Source organism: Cucumis melo, chromosome 8 (genome assembly GCF_025177605.1).
Source record: "Cucumis melo cultivar AY chromosome 8, USDA_Cmelo_AY_1.0, whole genome shotgun sequence".
In the NCBI taxonomy this organism is placed as follows: Eukaryota; Viridiplantae; Streptophyta; class Magnoliopsida; order Cucurbitales; family Cucurbitaceae; genus Cucumis; species Cucumis melo.
In genome coordinates, this window is record NC_066864.1 from 29596366 (window position 1) to 29620872 (window position 24507).

At 31.7% G+C, this 24507-nt stretch overlaps 1 protein-coding gene across 1 annotated transcript in view; it reads left to right on the forward strand.

The window, feature by feature from the left end:
* Positions 1 to 9288: 9288 nt before the first annotated feature.
* The window catches only part of LOC103502458 (uncharacterized), a 47523-nt gene continuing 32304 nt past the window's right edge, over positions 9289 to 24507 (forward strand). Inside the window, exon 1 of the mRNA XM_051089227.1 lies at positions 9289 to 9617. Within this exon, the coding sequence (XP_050945184.1) occupies positions 9289 to 9617 (329 nt within the window). The remainder of the gene's footprint in view (positions 9618 to 24507) is intronic.

Sequence of the window (24507 nt, forward strand, 5' to 3'; positions counted from 1 at the left end):
TTTAAACTTAGCTTTAGTGAAAAATTTGGAAGATTGAGCATGTTGGAATTTATGTCCTAAAACTTGTAGTTTGCAGTTTAAATTATATGCAATTCAATAAAGTGGTTATTAAGGACTTATTAGTGAAAATAAAATACTATGATCTTGAATTTAATAAACTAAGATCCTGAGGCTATCTAGTGTAGACTTGAACTTTGTGTAGAGACATAAACTTGGATCAAGTTCTAGTATATAGCCTAAATGGTCTATAGTGTATGAATAAGGTTGGGCGTCTTATTCTGGGAATACTATAGATGCAACCCGCTTTGTAGTTAGTACAAGCAATGTGATCCTAAATCGTTCATGTTGAGACATGAAAGTGGGGGCATCCTACGTAAACAGTTTACATAAGACTAGAACCAAGGAATAGTCACTTTTAAGTTATAACACTGTTGACTGTATAAAAATGACTATTTCATTTAAATTAGTTTAAATGCATTTAGAGTAAGATTCAATCTTAATTTCGCTGTGCATTTTTTAGGGTCTTTAACAATAGACAAGGGTTGGATGAAACTTAGGAATACGTTCTGGTTGAATATAGAGAGTGAGTGACCTAATTTTTAGAGGTTGCCGAGTTGTACATCAATGATTACGAACGAATAAGGTGCCGATGCAAGAGATGTACGAACTCAAATTGGGACTCATTAGAGGGTGTGGAGCGGCAATTATTAACAATTGGAATATCCTCTTTCTATATACAAAATAGGTGTATCATGGAGAGCTAGTGAACTTGCATAAAGGTATAAAAAGATTTGATAAAGGAACTAGTAGTAACCCTTTAGATGAAGGAACTAGTAGTAACCATTTTCATGAAGAAGATGAAATGTTTGGTATGCTTAATGATTTACAAGCTTCGTTTGAAAAAGAAGAGGAAACGGAGGAAAGTTTGGAGAATGAGATGCCGTTTAATATTGTAGTAGATATAGAACACGAGACAAAAAAATATATTTTAGGACTTATTAAATGTAGCACGTAGTGAGTTATACCCTGATTGTTCATAATTTTCCTCATTGAATTTTTTGGTTAAGTTAATGCATGTAAAGGTTCTCAACGGTTGGAGTAACAAGTTTTTCGACATGTTGTTAGAGATATTAAAACGTGCATTTTCAATGTGTAGTACCACTATTTGTAGTTCATTCTATGAAGCCAAATGAAAATTGCGTGACTTGGGCTTGAGATATGAGACTATTCATGCTTGAGTACGATTGTGTATTGTACTGAAAGAGTTTGGGAATTTGCAACATTGTACAACTTATGGTAAGTCTTCGGTACAAGGTTAGTTTTAACAGAGGGGAAAAACTCTGCATAAGGTATTGCACCACTTTCTGTTGGTGTCAAGATTACAATGCTTGTTTGTATTGCAAGAAGGGTCCGTTGACATGAGATGACATAAGGATAAACGTGTTGAAACAAAGGATGTATTGAGACATCCAGCTGATGCAAAGGGATGGAAGCATTTTGATTGTGAATTTCTTGATTTCACTTTAGATTCACGGAACGTTCATCTGGGGTTAATTCTTTACAATTTGCCACCTTAAAAATGCATGAAAGAGTCAAACTTCTTCATGTCATTGCTCATACCCAGCCCTAGATCTCCTGGTAGGGAAATTGATGTTTACCTCAAACCATTGATTGAGGAACTGAAAGAGTTGTGGAATTTTGGTGTGCGTATTTATGATTCTCTTACTGGTCAGTTCTTTCAGTTGTATGCAGCCTTATTGTGGATGATTAATGACTTCTCGACATATGGTGACCTATCCAGGTGGAGTACAAAGAAGTATCAGGCATGTCCCATATGCATGAGAGATAGATCATCATTTGGGATATGAGGAAAAATATCTTTCATGAAACATCGGTGCTATCTTCCAGAGAACCACGTTTGGTGTAGAAGTAGGCTATACGATGGAAAGGTTAAACGTAGGGCTCCTGGCTTCTTCAGTGGTAATGAATGAGCCTAAAATATTGGAACAACTAGTCGGTTAGAGTTTCCAGTTATGAGTAAACATCATTTATTAAAAGATAAGAAAAGAAAGAAAGCTCTTAATTGGACTAAAAGAAGTACTTTTTCGAACTTCCTTACTAGTGAGACTACTGTTACGTCACAAACTTGATGTAATGCATGTTGAAAAGAATGTATGTGACAACTTTGTTGGTACATTGTTGAATATTGAAGGAAAAGTCAAGGATACCATAAATGCTCGGTTGGACCTACAAGATTTGAAAAGAAGAAAGGATTTACACTTGATAGAAGTGGGTAACAGATTGGTGAAGCCACATGTGGGTTACACGTTAACTAGTAGCGAGCAAGTTACGATTTACAAGTACTTAAAATCAGTTAAGTTTTTTGATGGATTCATTTATAATATTTCATGATGTGTGAATGAAAGAGAAGAAAAAATATCAGGTCTCAAAACGCATAATTGTTATGTTTTGCTACATCGACTTCTACCTATTGATGCTCGAGCATACTTACCAAAAAATATGTACACTACTATTACTGAACTATGTAGTTTTTTCTGTGACTTGTGCACAAGAAAGATAAGAGTAAGTGATTTAGACAGATTGCAAGCAGATATCATAATCATACTTTGCATATTGAAAAGAATATTTCCACCTGCCTTCTTCAGCTTAATGGTACACCTTACCGTTCACTTACCATATGAAACAAAGGTTTCTGGTTCGTTTTCTTACAGTTGGATATATCCCATTGAAAGAATTTTATGCAGTTTAAAACGGTTTGTTTGGAACAAAGCACATCCTTGGGGTCTATTCAAAAGCATATCTGATGAATGAATCAGGGACATTTTGTTCGAGGTATGTACCTGAGTGGGATTGAGACTCGATTCACTAGAGATGAGCAAAATGATGATAACATTCCAGATGATGAGGTGATTGGTGAGTTTGAAGTTTTCATGAAGAAAGTACGACCATTAGGGGTGTCTGAAGGGATGAAAACCCTTTACAGCGGAATAATTACAGAAACTCAATTTTAATTGGAACCTTTAAAAATACCAATACATTGGTAAAAAATTACAAAAAATAATTTTTATGGTAAACATGGTTTGAATAAAAATACAGAGAAGAAAACTCACGCTCGTTGACGACTCTGAATCTACCAATCACCAAATTTTGGAGCACCACCACTTGGAAACCTTCCTATTCTCTGATTGAGATGGTTTGTGGGAATCAAAATTGGAAGAAGAGAATTTTTTTTTGTAGAGAGAAAATTTTTGGTCAGAGAGAAAATGGAAGAGGAAAATTTTTCGCAGAACTCACTTCTTGTTACGCAAAGTATTCCCACTTCTTCAGACGAAAGAAGTGGGAAGTTGGAGATAATAAGTGGGAACGTGAGAAAACCACCCACGTTCCCTATTAACTTAATAATAATTATTAAGTTAATATATATATTAAACTAATTAATTAATTAAATTAAATAATTAATTAATTTAATAATTAATTAAATCATATTTAATTAATATTTTCATTTAAATCATATCTAAATGAATATCTCTCGCATAACCTATAGTTTTAATTTAATTAATTTAACTAAATCAAATTTAATTAAATCAAATCAAATTAAACTATTAATTAATTCTCCAATTAATTAATTTCTAAATTAAATATCTTATATTTAATTTAATCCATAATTTGAATCATATTAAAATATAAATTTCTCTTATAACCTATAGTTTTAATATGTATCATATACACATTAAATTTTAACTTATAGTTTTAATATGAATCTAATTCAAATTAAACTAATATTTGAACTTATTCAAATATTTTACTCTCTCGTAATTTAATTTTGAATCATATCCAAAATTAAATTTATATAATAACGTCTAATAAAATTTATATTATAATGTATCAATATACATTATATTAATTCCCAAAGTAAATTTGAACATTTCAAATTACAACCAATATAAATAAATCTCATTACTCTTTATGAGCTAGGAAGGGGACCTAATGGACCTACAGATCAGAAGCTACAACGATATGAGATTAGCTAAACTCATTAACTACATTAATCAATATTCGTTAACTGTGTGTACACTCCACTAAAGACTCATAGCTGAACTCTTCTCACTGTAGATATATTTCTGTGTCCACGGATATAGACCAATACCAGTAAGTTAGTCCTTCACAAGTGTTCGTAACACTAGCTAGGTCAAATTACTGTTTTACCCCTGGGTTACCTCTAGTCCTTAAATACCAGTACTCCTCTAATGAACAACCTGTTTATGGTCCAACCACTAAACAGAAACCCCTCTCGTGCCATAGAGAGGGTAGGGCCCTTTGTTCAAGTCCCAGAGACACCATTTAAGGGAACATTTATCTACTTACCCTAAAGGTGGGAAGGAGTGAATTCCATCTTGTGTGATTATGTTCCCAGCTCCCCACTCGATCTTGTCCCCAAAATGATAAGCATATTGAGTCGGCAATTTGGCCACTCTCACCCGTACAAATCAAAGGACAATCCCTCGTAAACAGGAGTTCATAATACACTCAAGATTAAGACTAAGTTACCTAGGTCATTCTAATGAAATAGAAATCCAACTAGTTAACAGAGTTACATCTAGTGATTACTATTTGATGGTCCAGTCTTATGCAAACTCATTGCATAGGATATCCTCACTCGCATGTCGCATACATGAACACATTGGATCAATGTTTTTGTATCAAATACAAAGTGAGCCGTATCCATAGTGTTAACAGGATAAAGTACCAAACCTTGACCCTATACTATAGACCCTTTAAGCTGATCTTGAACATTGATCCCTGTATGTCATTACATACTGTTCAAGACTCATCAAACAACTTAGGATGTTAGTTTATTGGATTTAGGTTATTAAGACAAAACTAATAATATAATCAATAACACTTATTGAAATTATAATAATAAAACACTTTATTAATGACAGTCAATTGATTATATTTACTATCTACGAGTTTTAGGACATAAAACCCAACAGTGTCAAGTGCTCGATCTCTAACACAGGATGAGAAATGTCTCTTTCATTGACATCCTCAATAATGTAAACGAAATATCAGAGTACCCTAAGTAAGTATTTCTAATCTTTGACCGCTTAAGTATGTGTTATACATTATTGTTACATAAACTCATAATCATTGACTTTAGGAAACACTTGAGGTTGATACGTCGACAAGTTCAAAGTGCTTTTGAATTGTACAAAAGGAATCAGTGAGCATTTTCTGAATTGTTCAGAAATTAGGTATATAGCGTACACGAATTTGATAAAGATGGAGCACTAACTTATTTGAGAATTGTGTATATAATCATTGACGCATGGATTTTGGGTTATAGAAATGCGTGAGAGAGAAAAACCGTCTCATATTTCTTCTCACTTGCAATGGGATCTTTACTTAACGTTCTATGTTACAGCGGATGCATTGTTGGTGGGGTGAGATTTCACTTGGTAGAACGTGATTTTCAATGCACTATACAAAATAGTGGAGTCATGGTAATCAGTGAAAGTAGTGGCGGTGGAAGTGGCGACAACAATTTCTATGGTGTTTTGAATAAAATGTTGGACGTTCAATATTCGATGAGGCGACGTGTTTGGATATTTAAATGTAGGTGGTTTGACATTGATAGCAATAAAAGCCAAAGGACACATGTGGAATTAGGGTACAAATCAATCAACACATCCTGTTTTTTGTTTGTCGAGGAATCGGTACAAATAAGTATTTTATCTAGAGGACCCAAAAATGGTATCAATTGAAAAGTTGTTCAAGTGATCCAAAATAAGCGTATATGGGACATGCCCGAAGTGGAGGATGTTGAGAATGAGTAATTAAATGTACTGGAAATTGTTGTCGGACATCGTGTGGATGAACACATTGAGGATGACACAGTGGTTGAAAGACCGGTTGTACGTCATGTCGCTGACGACTTCATAGACGATGATGATGAATAATTGTCACATCAAAGTGGATCAAGCGATGATGAATAATAATGACGAATCACGTATCCACATATTTTAATACTTTTTATATTCAATCTGATCAGGTACTCGTATTTGTTTAATTAATGTTTGTTTTTATGTCCTTAGGTATTATGTCATCATCCCCGAGCAGTTTCAAGGAGACAGATGCTCTTTTTCTCGTGTTCGTTGATGAGTTCAACAACGCGGGAAGATCGTCCTCGATGGACGACAATTCGGGTGAGTCTTTGTACTTTGACGATAATTATGAACACATAGATTATTTTTAATTTGTTTTCGATAGTGTTTTCTTCAGCAGATGGGACTCAACCTTCACCGAATCCTAGGAGACGTCAACAATCTCGAAACTTGGAGTTGGAGAGATACATTCATAAGCATGGTAAGATTTTGATTACCATAGCCCAAGAGCGGAGAAGCCAATATCTCATATGTTGTTCGGTTCAGCAACACCATTGGTGTGTGTGAAAGATACATTTCCAATCTACTACCTTAGATAAACTGATGTAAGATGAGAATGTATTGAGGTCGTCAAGGGCGTTCTACAGGTACGTTGAGTAAACAATTCGTTTTCATTTTAAACATACATAATTATAAACCAAGCTAATATAAGGGGTTTTCTACTTTATGGTGCTTTTTTGTGCTTGGATTTCAATGATCAAGCACTGAATAGATTTGTTAAGCATCAAATGCTCACATCTTTCAAGGAGTTTAGAGGTGACTGTCATAGACATTTCAAAAAGTACAATGACCCTGAACAGGAACGTGCCAACTCAGTGTACAGATTGGTAGGACGTTTGAAAGATTGGTCATTCCTATGCGATCACTATATGAGCCGCATTTAAGGTGAGATTTACATATTGTAATGGTAAATCATTTCATATAACTTTTTGTATGCATGTATAACTTTAACAATTGTTTCTATGCAGGAAAAATCATGGACGAACAAGGCTACTAGACAAAAGCAACCTTATAATCATAGTAGCAGGTCCAAGTCGTTGCTACAACAACAACACGAGCTCACTGAGAAACGAGATCAGCCAGTCAACCTTGTGGAGTTATTCGGAGAAACACATGATCAGAGTAACCAATTCGTTTCGCAGGCGGCTGAGGATCCACATGTAAGTTCATGCGGTACTTTTGTCTTATTTTGTACTTTTCTTTATGCCTTCATATCTAATTACAAAATTTGGGGACGAGATATGCGAGACCGTTTTGGGTAGACGACCAAGCTACTCATAAGGTTTTGGTTGGGGACCTAAGCCCAAGTCTCGCAAGAGTTGTGCTAGCAGTTCTTCGACCTCATTTTTGCAATCTAAGGAGGTCGAAGAAGCTAAAGTCCTGATTGAGCAGCAAAGACTCGAGCTTGAAGAAGCTAAATGCAAGATTGAAGAAAAAAGAAGGACGTCAAAGTTGCACACACAACAAATGGAAGAAATGAAGAAGATGATAGAAGAAATGAGTCAGACACAAAGGTGACCATGAGCACTTGCAGTACGTATTTTTAAACTTTTATCTATTCAATTAACAATGTTTATCTATTCAATTAACGATGTTATAAAGAGAAATTAGACATTTCATGATGCAATCTTGTGCAACCTCTTTACATAGAATACCCCCACTCTCATGTCTCAACATGAATGATTAGGATCAGATCATTTTTAATATTTTACAACTCTTGTAATAATTACAAAGTAGGTCTTATCAATAGTGTACCTAGGATAAGATACTCAACCTTATCTTTATAATACAGTTATTACTTAAGCATGATTAATCTTGTATGTTTAACTCATATATGTTTAAGTTTACATACACACAAATTTTAGTTTATTGGATTGAGTTTATGCAAATAAACAAAATAACTCATTATTTTATTGAATAGATAATTCATGCACAAATTTACAAACAACGAGAACCATAAAATTTAGGACATGAAACCCAACACCTCATTATGTAATAAGATACCGTTGAATAAGAAATTTTGGACTAATCACAAATTGCCATGTGATGTACCAAATTAATGACGAAAAATACAAATAATTGCATTTAGGACTAATTAAAAGTTGACATGCATCCCAAATTGAAATTAAGTACATAAATTGGCCAATTCCGATGATGTCACATGTTTTCATTATGACTATTAGATCAAGTTAATTGTTTTGGTCCAATTAAATATTATTTTACTTGGGCTAAAGATCAAATTAGCAAAAAAAAAAAAAAAAAAAAAGCTTAATTTAGCTCAAATGCTAAATATGACCCAAATCTATGTGGTTAGCCCATGGGTCTGATCCACGGGCTAACCAGGCCTAAGCCCATAAAGTCTATCAGAGAACTCTATAAATAGAGAAGTTCTCTTCATTTATGGAGGATAAAATTTTGACTTCAAAAGGTTTAGAGAGAATTCTTCCGACAATTAGAAGACTCCTAAAGTCGACCACCCTGAAAGATTGAAGTTCCTTTGAAGATACAAGTTTTATTCCAAGACTCCAACTTTAAGAACATCATGTGCTCCGCTTCCTCAAATGAAGCGTAGGCATTCAACCGGGAGAGAATAGAAGGATAAATACTAGAGATCAAACCACATCGCATCAAATCAACAGAAACACAACATAAATACAAGTTCAACTCCATGAATTAAATTTCTTAGGAAATCTCGTATGAAATAATTGGCACGTTCGATGAAACATCTCTACCTCTCATCTCTCTCTCGAAACTCAAATCAACAAATCAACTAATGGCACTAAGGAAAGTTGCATTGAAAGCTACCGTCGCAAAAAGCATTGACTCTAGACTTGTCACCCAAAGTCACTTAAAAAGAAGCATGAAAGAACAAGAACAAAGTTTTGTCCTCATAAAGAAAAGTTGGGAACAACTTGTGAAATCTCTTAAAGGTGGGATCATCATTAGAGAAAATCCTTTGTTCGATAATTCTACTCCTGTTTCTGATCTATCAGAGAAAGAACAAAATCTTGAAATAGTGTTTGTCATGATGGCAAATGTAACAACTGAGGCAGCTGTTACATATATTGAGAGGAAAATAAATTTCCTAATGAAAGCGGTTGAGGAGCAAGATCATGATATCACTACCTTGAAAGGACAAATGAAGGCTTGTGAAACTGCTGAGTCGAGCAAAACTGAACAGTTAAGCAAAACTTCTGCTGTCCAAGCTTACGATAAAGGAAAAGCTGTGTTGCAAAACAACCATACGTAACAGTTCATCTCCGTCACTTCCCTGTCAGTCCAAAACTATAGGATATGGTCACAAGCTCCAAAAGAGCTCAGTATGGAGGACTGCCACAAACTTCTTTTTATGTACTCCAAGGCATATACCAAGGGAATCAATGACCTGCAGATGCCTGTTAAGTACCAATCTCTAAAGTTCCAACAATTCGAAGGAAATGGAAATCTAAAGCAACACATTTCTCACTTTGTTGAAACATGTGAGAATGCAGGATCAAGAGGAAATCAACTAATCAGGAAATTCGTTCAAAGCTTGAAAAGAAATGCTTTCGAGTTGTATACTGATTTGGAGCTAAAAGTCACTAGCAGCTGGAAACAGCTAGAGAAGGAGTTCTTCAATCACTTTTATAGCACTAAGCATATCGTCAACATGTTGGAGTTAACAAACACCAAACAACGGAAGGGAGAGCTAGTCATCGACTACATAAATTGATGGAGAGCTCTAAGCCTAGATTGTAAAGATAAACTCACAGAACGATTTGCAGTGGAGATGGCACCCAAGGCACACATTGTGAACTTCTCTATATTTTGCAGAGAAAAAAACCTCACATGTTTGAAGAGTTGGTGACTCGTGCCCTTGATATGAAATTGAGCATTACCAATATGTGAGCAAAAGATTTCTTGGTTCCAAGAATCAGGAGTGACAAGAATGAAGTCAATCACATTAAAAAATTGTGAATAATGTCATAAAAGAGTCTATGGTTGTTAATGCAACTCCATTGAAATCTTTCTCTAAAAGAAAAAAATACAAAAGTCGAAAGAAAGCATAGTAGGGATGAAAATTGACGCCCAACTCTTAGAGAAAGACAAGAAAAAGTTTATCCATTTTTCGACTAAGATGTTGCAGATATGCTGGAGCAATTGATAAAAAAACAACTTATTCAACTGCTAGAATGCAAATGACCAGAACAAGCAGAAAAAGTAGATGATCCTAACTAGTGCCAATATTATCAGGTCTTAGTCACTTTGTTGTAAATTGTTTCGTGTTGAAGGTACTAATTCTAAAGGTTGCTCGTGAAAAGAAGATTGAGCTGGATATTGACGAAGTAGCCTAGAAGAATCATGTTGCAGTTGAGATGACTTCACGTGTTCCTTCATTAACACAACTTTATGATCAAAGGAAAAGCTTGATTCAGTTTGAGATTTTCGAACCTATAGTTTTTTTTATTCCAACAAAAGATCGTGACAACAGACTTCTAAAACAAAGAAGAGCCTGTTTAAGATAATGACAAAGGATGGATAGTTGTGACTCACTAAAAAGGGAGACAAACAAATTCCATTCAAACAATGTCGCACTTCCATAAAAAAACATGCAAAAGGAAGCATCCCATATAAGAAGAAGGGAAAAAGAAGCAAGAAGATGTGGGAGCCTAAGCCTATCAAAGGAAAAGACAAGGATTTCCTCCAACCTCGGCAGTCGATAACTTTGACAGAATTCCTCCAAAAAAACTTCCTTGATGATCATCAAGAGGAAGTATTAGAAGTCATTGCATGTCATGTTAGCATTGTAGAAGTTGACAACAATTATGAATCTTTTGAAAAAGTCGACAATTTAAATGAAATTAAACAAAAGACTTCTATCTTTGATCATATCAAACCTTCAACTACTCGAACTTTAGTCTTTCAAAGGTTGAGTATGACCATGAAATTAGAAGAAAACCAATGTCCATCGTCTACCTCAACTCGAACTTTAATTTTCAAAAGGTTAAGTATCTCTACATCAAAAAAGATCAACCTTCAACATTTGCTTTTGATCGTCTAAAGACGACAAGCTGTCAACATGAAAGAGAGATGAAAACATTTAAGGTGAAACCATAAAGAAAACAATGACGATAAGATTCTCAGTCATGTCTCATCACGAATGAAAATGATGTTTTCTCTTGACATAAATACAGAAGGTTCCTTGACGGTGAAGCCAAGACTTTAATATTCACTAATTCTACAAATGAAGGAGCTGAACAAAATCCTTGATGAAAATATGAGCTGCTAAATATGAAAAGTTCCTTATCTCAAGAGCCTAAGCTATAGGGTGCTCCTAACCTACAAGAGCTTAAAAGGCGAATGGTAAAAAAAAAAAAGAAAAAACTTCAGTTGAATTATCTCCAGTATATTGCAGCCAAGAAGGTCGACATCTCCAATATATTGCAGTCGAGAAGGTCGTCATCTCAAATATGTTATTACCGAGAAGATCTTATCTCAATTATGTTGCAACCGAGAAGGTCGTCATCTTCAATATGTTGTAGCTAAGAAGGTCGTCATTATATGTTGTAGCCGAAAAGGTCATCATCTCCAATGTGTTGCATTGAAAGGATCATTCATCTCTAATATCTTGCAGTCCGAGAGGGTCATTCATCTTCAATATGTTGTAGTCGAGGAGTGGCATGATAAAGTGCATGGACCTTTCTGGGGTCGTCTTTAACATGAGTCAAACTGAGTTGTAGTAGGAAGTTAATGATTGGCATGATAGAGTGCATAAACCTTTATAGGGTCATCTCTAACATGCACAAAATCAAGTTGCATCATAAAGTCGAGGAGTGATACGATAGAGTGTATAGATCTCCTTTCTAGGGTCATCTCTAACATGAAACAAACCGAGTTGCAATAGGAAGTCGAGGAGTGGCATGATAGAGTGCATGGACCTTTTAGAAGTCATCTCTAACATGAACCAAACCGAGTTGTAACAGGAAGTCAAGGAGTGGCATGGTAGATTATATAGATCACTTTTCTAGGGTCATCTCTAACATGAACCAAACCGAGTTGCATGTCCCTTTATATGTGCTTGTAGGAGGCCTTCAAGGAAAAGTCTAAAAAAAAGCCTTGTGTTTGAGCTTCAATAAGTTTCTTTCAATAAATTTCTTTCAATAAATTTCTTTTAGTAAATTTCTTTCAACTTAGTGCAAATTACGAGTCGTTAAACCTATAAAGAAAGAAAAAAAAAGAGGAAAAAAGAAAAGAAAAAAAAAGAGAGAATATAAGTTTTTTTTTCCATACCTTCCTTCTTAGGATTGTTTTCTTCTCCTTATTGAGAAAAGAATGATGAAGGTTTGAGTCTACCTATAGGACCATCAAGTCCAATTCCTAATAGGATTTGAAATGACATCAAATCTTTTTTTAATAATAAAATAGAAAAAATCCAATTATCTTAGGTTATTCTAAAAGATTTTATCTGGGGATAAATCTAGAATTTTATATTTGAGATAATTAAAATCTCTAAACCATTCAAAATTTAGATTTTATCCCTAATTTTAAATTAAAATTTGACCGTACCATAATCTTTATTCCAAATTTCACCTAAAGTTCAAAATCCAAGTCAAATTACCTCCATTTTTATCTCAAGTTTAAATTGGAGAGCTATAAATCCAACTTTTTCCGTCCAAGATTAAGGACTACTATTTATCTCAAATTTAAAATTAGTCATATTCTAACTTTTTGTGCAATCTCAAGGCAAATTAAATCTCTGATAAAATCTTGTCTTAAATTAAGGATTGACCATGTTCCAACCCTTATTCCAAATTTCAAATCAAACTCATGTACTAAATTCATAGTTTGATTATTTTGGATATGTCAAATTGAGCTAAAAATTTAATTTTTTTTTAGTATTTTGACTTCAACTTTATCTTTTTCGAGATTCATCCATCATGCATAAATCTAAAAAAGGACCTTTGTTGAATAAGAAATTTTGGACCAATCACAAATTTCTATGTCATTTACCAAATTAATGGCAAAAAAAAAAAAATAATAATTGAATTTGGGACTAATTAAAAATTGACATGTGTCCCAAATCAAAATTGAAGACATAAATTGGCCAATTATGATGATGTCACATGTTTTCATTATGACCGTTGGATCAAGTAAATTATTTTGGTTCAATTAAATATTATTTATTTGAGCTAAAGTTCAATTGAACAAAAAGATAAGCTTAATTTAGCCCAAATGCTAAATATGACCCAAATCCATGTGGTTAGCCCATGAGTTTGGTCCATGGATCAACCAGGTTCTAAAGTCCATCAGAAAACTCTACAAATAGAGGAGTTCTCTTCATTCATGGAGGAGAAATTTTTTTACTCCAGAAGGTTAAGAGAATTCTCCCAACAACCAAAAGACTCCTGAAGTTGACCACCCTCAAAGATTAAAGTTCCTTTGAAAATACAATCTTTCTTCCAAGACTCCAACTTCAATAACATCACATGCTCTCCCCTTTTTCAAATCAAACATAGGCATTCAACCGAGAGAGAAGCGGATAATCAAATATTAGAGATCAAACCACATATCACATTAAATCAACACAAACATAACATAAATACAAGTTCAACTCCACGGATTAAATTTTTTCGGTAATCTCCTGTGGACAAATACTTTATGAGATATAAATATATTAACATTGAACATTTTTTTATCATTTTATTGAATTAATTTCCCTTAGACTTTGTGTTTAACCCACCTAAATAAATAAATTAATAAATTAAATAGATAGAACCATTCACTTATGTGGAGTATAAAATTGAATCCTTCTTCCATCTAATGCTTGTATGGGCCTTGCATTTTTCTTCGAACCCTAAAGAGCAAAACATGCAATTCAAAAGATTGATATGAAAGAATTTAATATCCAAAATAAATTATATATTGGGAAACTTTCCTAAACGTAACAAAATACCAAATTATTTACGATCCGTGTAAAAAAACCCATAAAGTTAGTCATTTTTTTAAATATTCTAGGTTTGTCATTCCATCTTTCTTCTCTTCCTCGCGATGAAATCGTCTTCTTCCTATGATTTCTTTCATCGTCTTTCTTTTTTCATTTTTTATGTGATTTATTTCCATCATCTTTCTTATTTTTTAATTTTTTATTTATGTCGTTTAATCTGTCTTTCTTATTTTCCTCTTCTTTTTTCGATTTCTTTCCATCGTCTTTCTACTTTTCCTCTTCTTTTTTTCGATGCGATCGTGTAACAAAATTAAACGATGGAATTGAAAAGATAAATTGTAGCCATATCTAAATGATTGCGTACCAAACAATAACCAAATCTAAATGATCGTAAATATATTACGCGCGCATTATTGACGACGTAATTGACGGGACATTTTTGGTATTTTACACGATAGGCCTCTGGGATTTTTTCGTTTTGGGAATTATTCTATAGATTGTAAATATTTTGCCGCTTTTTTATATTTTTGGAAAGATCCCTTATATATTTTCAAACAAAATATTAAAATGGAAATAATGAAAAGAAAATATTTTTATTTTAATATGTAACATAATTCATAAAAATAGTAAAATATCATTTTCATCTAGATATTAAAATATGTAAAAAATAGTTTTATTTTGATATCGTTATTTTTTAATTTTAATTTTAGTCATTGTATTTTCTCTTAAATTTAATACTTACTCTAAGTTAACTTTTGAGGTTTTTTCAAAAATAGAACAAATTGCGAAAATATTTACACGGTATAAAACAATTTTGAAGAAGGAAAAAGTTCGCAAGCCCACAATGTGAAATAAGAAAAATAACCTCCAATTAATCATTCCCACATGTGTGAAAAAACGATTTTTGTATCCAGTCTAAATGATATTGATATTGTACCCTTGTATCAAGTCTAAACGATCTTGTACCCGTGTATCAAGTCTAAACGATTTTGTACACTACAAGAAAACGGAGGTTTTTCGACGCCAACAAAGACGTCAGCATAAAGAACGTCGAGAATAAGTGTATTTCCGATGCTATGAACATGGCGTCGGGAGAGGCATCGGGAATATACTTTTTTCCGACGCATTAAACACGCGTCGGCCATACGAGGTCGGGAATAGGCCAAATTAATTTAAAAAACACCTTATTCTCGACGCCGTGCAGAGTGCGTCAAGAACGACGTTGGGAATAATGGTATTCCCGACGCCTGCGTCGGGAAATCCCCTTTATAAACGATTCAGTTCTATATTTCACAGAACTGAAACTGAAAGGGGAAAGGGAGGAGAGAACCGCGTCGAGGCTTCCGTTCCGTCGTCATTGCCGTCCCTCGCCGCCGTCTGCCACCTTAGGTAAGTTTAAATATAAAGTTTGTTTAGTTTAAATTTATGTTTTAGGGTTTTTTTAGGAGAATTGTTTTAGGATTTTCTTTTGGAATAGATTTTTGTTTGTTAAATGTATTTTTGTATAAAATGTGTGTAATTTGTGGTTGAATTTAAATTTGAAGGGTTTAGGGTTTATGATTTATAGTTAATTTCAAAATTGAATTGGGGGGGGGGGGTTATAGTTAAATTGAAATTTGAATGGTTTAGGGTTTAGGGTTTATAGTTAAATCAAAAATTGAATTGAGGGGGGTTATAGTTAAATTGAAAATTGAATTTGGGGGGGGGGGAGAGAGAGAGAGAGAGAGAGAGAGAGAGAGAGAGAGAGAGAGGGAGTTATAGTTAAATTGGAAATTGACTTGGGGGGGTATAGTTAAAATTGAAAATTGAAATTGGAGGGGGTTTGTAGGATGCGAAGATTTAATGATGCGAAAAAGGGTAAAGTTAAAATATTTTTTCACCATTAAATATAGAATAATACACTATAAACTAGTTTAAATCCTAGTTATCTTCTTACTGTTGATATTCATAAAGAAAGTAGCAGATATTTAATTACTAGGCTTATGGTACGGTTTATTATATTTGTATATATTTAACAAGGATAAAAAACAATGTATTAAGTTATTGGAGGAATGAGGAACCAAGCTCTCACATTCTATTAGATAAATACTATTAAAAGAAAAGGATGAATGTGTTGTAAAGTTAAAGTAGAGATAGTGGGCTACATCCTGCTTTTTCACCCTTTTTTTATTATTTTATTATTTTTAACAGAAGCTTTCTTTTTGTGCAGCATAAGTGTTATATCGTTGCTACTTGTGATAAAGATTTGAAGCGTAGAATTCGCAAGGTTTTGTTTAACTAATGGCACTTGGAAAGGGGGAAACCAGATTATGGTTTCTAGAGTAAGTTGATGGCATGGGAGAAGTTACAGTTTCTCTTTGGGTTTCTATTGACAAAACTTCTCACCTAGTGAGTTTTGTGGGGACGTTGGAGAGGAATAATAATATGTGTTGATAGGGTTTCGAAGGTGTTCGTATTTCGGTAGATTCTATGTGATGAAATAATTGGAGAGCATCTTTTTTAGTTTCTTTAGTTAGCTCCCTTTTTGCGGGCTTGTAGTTTCATTCTGAACAAAACTTAGATCAAATAATTGGTCACATTACATGAGTGTTTATTATTTTTGACATTTCAACTATTAAGTACATTCTTTTGAAATTTTCAAAAGTAAGAATTCCCATGAATATTATTTTGAGTTAATAATTTTTTGGACATCTGTTTTAATTTTAAATTTATTGTTAATGCAACTCCAAGGATGTGATTGTGGGACTTCATAGTGATGGACAAGAAAAAAAATTCTTGAAGAGGTTTTTCCCCTCGACCTCCAACCAACTTTCCCCAAGAGAAGATTAAGTTAAAAGAAAATATTAGAAGGCCTTGGTATCATGTAAATTTCTTTTGGCTTTAGGATATGTTTCTTTTTGTTGTCCCTCATTTTTACAATTATTTGATTTTCTTTTTACGTCAAGTTTATGTACCCTCTAAAGAAGAAAAAAATGCTTCTCCCTGCTTTTGGGTTGTTGAGATGCGTATGATCATTTGTTGTACTACAACTATGGTATTAAAAATAGAAATGAAATATTAAAAAAATATATAAAAAGAAATTCCCGACGCAATGAAACGTCGGGACTATGATGCATAAGAGACGTCGGGGAGGGTTGTCCCGACGCACAAAAGACGTCAAAAAACGTCGAAAGAATGCCTCTCCCGACTCGGTTCTCCCGACGTTTATTCCAACGTCGTTTTCCGACGTATTTTTATTTTCGCTGACGTTTTTGAGCGTCGGGAGTACCCCCGTCTCTTGTAGTGGTACACTTGTACCAAGTCTAAACAATCTTATACCCTTGTACCAAGTTTAAATGATCTTCTACCCAATCTAAACGATCTTGTACTGAATCTAAACAATCTATTAGTGATGTGGTCTATCTTTATCTATTTGGAATAAACAACTAATCGTTTAGATATTGGTACACAATCGTTTAGATCCTGTATCAATATCGTTTAGATCTTGTACCAAGAAGAAAAAAAGAAGATGGGAAATGACAAATAAGGAAGAAATTCTAGAAGAGATGAAGAAATCGCGAACTAGAAGAAGAAGTACTTGGAACATGAAGAAGGAGAAGAATAAATCGTAAAGAAAAGAAAAAGAGGAGAATTAGTGAAGAATGTCTCAGCAATATTCAAAACCAACAAAGAGCAACTTTGAAATTTATGAAAAACAATGGTAACTTTATGGGTTTTAATTTTTCTTTTGTTACATGGGCCATAAATTTAGGATTTTTTTAAAATAAAAATAATTGACAAATTATTTATGATCCAGAGAATAAAACCATTAAAAGATAAAATTAATTGCCTTTGATCTTTTTACGAACGTAAGTATTTTATGAAGGTTCTATTTCTTGACAATTTTCTTAAAATTTAAATAGGAAACAATATTTTAACCTTTATATAAATAAGATTTTTATTTAAAAAAACTACACTAAGAAAAAAAGAAAAGAAAAGGATAGCACTCACATCATGAATAGCAGTCTTCAAAGCTCTCACTTGTTCCCTTGAAACTGTTCTCACCTACAACACCCAAATAATGTTTAGTTGAAATAAAAAGAAAAAAAGAAAGAAAAATTATTTCTAGTTCTTCAAATTTACTTTCTTCCTAGTTTTCAAAGTTTAGCTATTTTTTTTTTTTAATTTTTTAAAATAAGAAATGTTAAATTAGAAATAAGTGTTATAAACTACCATATAAAATTAGAACTTTAGTAGATAAGGTATTATTGTCAAAAGAACCTCTAATTTTAGAAGTTTGGGTACAAAAATATCTTAAACAGAAAATTACATAAATAATAAATAAGATTAATTCTGGTTAAAAATCATATTTGAACCTTTCAACTTTCATAATACCAACTTAGTTTACTGTGTATTAATTTTATGTAAATAATATAATCCCATGTTTTAACTTTTGTAAAAACGAAAAAGGCAGTCCAATATTGTGAAACATCGTGTGGTTAAAATTAAATGAAATCTCTTAAAAAAGATACGTGTGGTTATATTTATTAAAAGTCGGGATTAATTTGATATAATTTTCCTACATTAGGACTTATTAATAATTTATTTGAATTGTCACAGGTAATTAATTATGAGCATAATTTTTGAAAAACCAAAAACAAAAAAGAAAAAGGGAAATGATTTTGAAGAATATAAAAAGAAAGAGATTGGAAAAGAAAAGAAACCTTCTTTTGTATAGTCCAAATGACACCTTCAGTACAAGGAGGAACAGTGAGAGAACCAATGTATCTGTAATATTTTCTGCCCCCAAACTTGATGTCTCCTGGATTCACTATCCCTATTTCTTTTTCTTCTTTTTTCCCTATTGATTTTATGTGGTGGAACAACTATACTTCCACCAAATAACAATATAATCATCCTATCATCAAAATAACATAATAATAACAAGTTTCAAAATATTACAACGTAAAGTAAACGTACTCTTGAAAGAAAGCGATCCGGGCGTCCAAATTTGTATAGAATTGCAACTACAGCTGTCTCATTATGATTGCTTGTATGTACTATATGCATCTCCAAATCATATCTACACAAGTTTGTTATAAAACTATTTTTAATTTATAAATTAATCTAATTATTTCAATCTCACACACCAAAAATATCAATTTAAACCCTCATGATTCAATTTTCACTTTCATAATTCTCCAGTGCAGATAAATAAATAAAAAGAAGAAAAAGAAAATCTTCTTTGAAACGTCTTTCATTCTAATTTATCACCGTGCAAAGGATGTCATTTGGGATCATGTCTTTAGAAGTACTTTTTAAAAGGATATTTTAAAGTGAAATAAAGTGGTTTTAGATACTTAAAAGTCATTTTAAATAGGGCAAAGATGTCAAGGATGTATTGGAAATGCAACTAAATGTTTATGTTAGGTAGATATAAGAAGATGATTATAGGTATACGACGAAGGACAAATATATCCATCAATATATGAACAGACCTTTTCTGATGAAATCAAAAGCAAAGTCATGAAGGGTTGTTGACCCAACAAAATCAACAGGAGCACGTACTAAGTAAAGCGAGAAGGAATTGAAATCTAGAAAAATACATTAGAGTAAATAATATATGGTGTTTATAATAAAAAATGTGTTCCTAGTTTTTATGGCATTTTATGTATCGACTTTTATGTTACATTTACATAAATGGATGATATAGTCATAATAATGTGAAGGCAACAACTGTTGAAATGTCTCATGGAATGTTTAAGGTTTCATTGTTAGGCTATATAAAGCTATGTAATTTGTATATATATATAGGATGAAAGGTTTGGAAATACAGAGTTTTGGGTTTTTTTTTTTTTTTTTTTTTTTTTTAAATCTATGAAATTCTTTTAAGCTAGTATTGTTTGTTGTTGTGATATAATGCATGAAGCATTCAAGTAAGAATTGTATTAATCTTTATTGTAGAATTGTTTTTGAAGATAAATAATATGGTTGATGGGAGCAACAAGCTAGGGTTTCTGTGATCTCTGTTGGTTTGTTTGATCACATGCACCAACAAGGTTCCAAGTCCTTTTCTTCTTAATTATATGGTTAATTAGTAAAACTAAAGTAACTAAAAGAGTAGAAATACAAGTGAACAAATATCATTGTAATTTGCAATTAGCTAAAACCCTAAAGTTGAGAGACAGAATTAGGGGAAACCTTTTTCCATTGAAGGAGTGTTCGGATGGGGCATGCCAATGACATTGGGACAATTTGTATTTAGTCCCATTCATTGTAATTTTTCCAGCATCTTTTTCCCACCTTATCTAAACATAGAATAATTATTATTTTAAAAGATTAGGGAACAAACAATTCAAAAAAAAAAAAAAAAAAAAAAAAAAAGAAAGGAAAAAAGATTTCATCTTAGAATATTACTAATTTAATTTGAAACATATATTGTAATAAAAGAACAAAAAAGCTATATGATAGGAAAAGAAAGGACATAAAGAATGATGAGAGGAATATAACCAAAATGTCGTGTCCTCGATTCTTGAGGATAGCGGGAGCTGGATTGTAATCCCTTGTAAGTTTTCCAAGGTTAGGAAGAACTTGAACATCTCCTTCAACAATATTAATGGGAGACTGATACTTCCCTTTCCCACAGGATTTCCATTCCGGTTTTAGCTTTCCCCATTCTTTTGGTCCATTTCCATTTCCCTCATTGTAACTGAATAAAGATTCATCACCTGTGTATAATTTCCAAAACCGAAAATAATAATAATAATAATAATAATAATAATAATAATAATAATGATTAGAGAGAGACCTTCGCTTTCATAATACTCCTTTCATAACGATTTTGTTTTTATCATTGATTCAGCTGAAAACTTAAGTTGATAAGTTAAGGTAAATTTAGTATCATATCACTCAATTATACACCGACTTGAAATACATAAAAGACTCGATAGATAGAAATCAATTATTGTATGATCGTTGAATTTAATAGGATAATTATAATAGACAATAATTTTAATTTAGAGATAATAATCAAATATATGACATCATTTTGAAAAGTTTTGCAAATATAACAAAATCTATCAACAATAAACTTTTATCATTAATAGACTTTTATAATCTATTAACGATGTACTAATGTTTTTGATATGGTCTATAACTCTTACAAATTTTGCTATATTTATAATTTAGATAAAATAAACTTTATCAAAATTTACAAATGAAAAATTAAATAGTTATTAAAAAATTATTAACCATAAAATCCAGTTTCTAGACAGGCTCTATCTATTTTTGTCATTGCTTATCTATAATCTTGGTATCTTAAATATATATATATATATATATATATATATATATATATATATATATATAGTATACTAAGAATTTAGTCTGAAAAGATATTTTGGGGGAACATAAGCGAAAAGATTGAAGTACATATGCAATCAAACTAATTGATATCAAAGTCATGAGTATATATCAAAAAATTTGAGAACCAAAAATTTCATTTTCTTAAAAGAAGAATTCTTAGAAAGGTTTTGTTGTTAGATTAAGGACAAAAGAGTAAATCTAAAACAAATGATAAACTAAAACACGAAAAATAATTAAGAGTTTCACATTTGCACCATATGTCTTTATTATTTTTATTTTTACCTTATTTTATTTATTTTTCCTTTATTAAAGTATGTGATTAATTAAATTAGTTCACACAAACAAATACAAACTTCCTTGGTCTAAGAAAATTTAGCAGCAAACACCTAATCGCCACAAAATAACAAATTAAGAAACGAAATCTCACTCAAACACAATGCCTTCTCCAATCACCATGGAAGAGCTTTATAGATAAAATAACAAAACAATATTTCACATACAATTGATTAAAATGCCCATTCTCATAGAAACTAAATTTCCAAACAAAACAGTATTAAACCATTCAAAAAAACAAAATAAAAATAAAAAGAAGAAAGTAAAGCATACCTACTTCAGATTCAGAAGCCATGGAAGAGAGAGAAAATGAAGAAAGAAGGAATAAAATGGGAAAGAGAATAAGGAAATTGGGTTTGTAATTTTTGAAGAAGAAGAAGATCAACAAGGCCATGGTGGTTGCCTTTGCAACTCCAAGGCTATTCCCCAAATTCAACATTTTTCTTTTTCTATTTACTTGGTGTTTTTTTATACCAATTCTTTAGACAACCATAGGGACAAATCTTTATTTAGCTGGAATAATTATTGTCTTTTTTCTTTCTACAGAAAAGAATCATTAGTTCTTTTTTTTTTTTTTTTTTTTTTTTTTATAGTATAATTTTGACCCTCTCTTACCTTAAAACTAGAAACAATTTATATTTTAATTTTTATCCTTAAAATCTTTGTAGATTTTAAATTTAGTATTTCTTGTAATTAGATTTATTTCGAAAAAACTAATTTTAAATAAGTAAATTTGAGATTTATTAAAATGGAAGTAATATGGAAATATAGGACAAGAAATTATTTATATTCTTTTGATATGAATGAGGAATTTTAACAAACGGCAAGCGAAAAAAAGAAAACTGAAAATATTGAATTACACGTTGAGATGTGGTGTGTATCTTTAAAATTTTTGCTTTTATTGAAACGTTACAAATTGATTAATGCTTGGGGGAATAAAAAGGAAAAAACAATATTTTATTAATCCAAAAATTTAATGTGTTTCTTCCTTAGTTGCTATATGGATAATTGAAATTTACATTACTTAAAATAAGATACACATACAATAAAATAGGTAAAATACCATTTTCATTACATCAATTTATGAACTTTAAAAAATCAAAAAAGAATAAACGCTTAAAACTAAAATATGTTACTACTCACATTTGATATATAAATATATAATTCCAATGATGGTAATAAAATAGAAATAAGATATCAATTACATGGCAATGAAATAATAAAATGGGGTCTTTTTAATAATATAACAAAACAACAAGTTATTTACACTCTATAGAACAATTTCAGAAACAGAAAAAGTCTATAGGCTCATAATACGAAATACCAAAAATATCCCAATAACCGCACGATTAATCATCCGCGCGCGCCCGACTAATGTTAATAAACGATTATTAGACGGCATCGTGTAGAATAATATACAATTGATACACGATCTTGTAAATTACCAAATACATAAACGATCAACAATAAACACTAAACGATAGCAAAATACTTTAATGATTATCTTTAACGATCGCTTAAATTATCTTTAACAATTATATCATATGTGCGTCTGATCATGTTTGAAAATATAAACGATAATCACACACGATTCTTACATTATATAAACAATAATCATATATATAAACGATAAGGTAATAAACAGTAAAAGATGACGAAAAAGTTTAAGTATACATGATTGTGGAGAGAAATTTTAACGATCGTTTATATAAGTATAAACGAACATTTACAGAAGCTCCAATAACTCGTAATTACAAAAATGCCATCAAAATGAAGAGGCTATAAAAAGGTGAAGGAACTTGCTCAGACTTTTTCTTTCATCGTGTTCCTCGTCAATCGTTTATATCCTGGTAACTACTTCAACAGAACTATCGCGATCGACGATCTGACTTGCTTACAAAAAGGTTTGAATCTATATTCATTTCGATCTATCTCTATCATCCACATATATCTAGCACGATCTATATTATCGCATACAAAGAGGTCTTAATCTATATTCATTTCGATCAATCTATATCTATCGCGATTTATCCCACATACAAACATGTTTGTTTCTATACTGATTATATATATTTCATTCAATATAATTTATATTAGTCTTCTTTTTTACAAATAAATGGTGAGCAAGAATAAAAAAGATCTGAGTCTATATTCATTTCGATCTATCTCCATCATCCACATATATCTAGCACGATCTATATTGCATACAAAGAGGCCTTAATCTATATTCATTTCGATCAATCTATATCTATCACGATCTATCCCACATATAAACATGTATGTTTCTATACTGATTGTATATATTTTATTGAATATAATTTATATTAGTATTCTTGGTGAGCAAGAATCAACAAGCATCGTGTAGCAAATCAATAAGGTGTAAAGCAAAGACAGAAAAAAGAAAAATAAAGAAAGAAAAAGGAATAAAGGTAACAAACTAGAATGTGAATATTTGTCTGTATAACGTTGTATATTTGTGTATATTTTTCTTTACAGTGCTTTGCATTTGTAAATTTGTTTAAACTTACCCTTGTTTGAAACATACTATTTATTATGTCATTCAATAGGTGAAACACTATCCAAATGACATTATTATGGAAGATGAACAAAAAAACCTTTAGAGTTACTGTATACTACAGTTTAGAAACATTGAATCAGATCAAATAAAAAATAGACAAAAGAATTATCTCTTGAGTTTTGACAAACAGTCTTTTTGGCCAGTTCCTTAACATTAAAATGGCCAAAATACCAACACAATTCCTGAATTTTCTATTAAAAAACAATGTCATACAAAAAAAAAAAAACTAATGTCTTTGCTTTCAACTTCAATGGACATATAACAGAATTTGGGCTGAAAGATTTTTGTTTTGTGACTGGACTAAAATGTCATAAATTCTCTGAGTTAAATCTAGGAGAAAGAAAAGAAAATGGTTTGAAAAA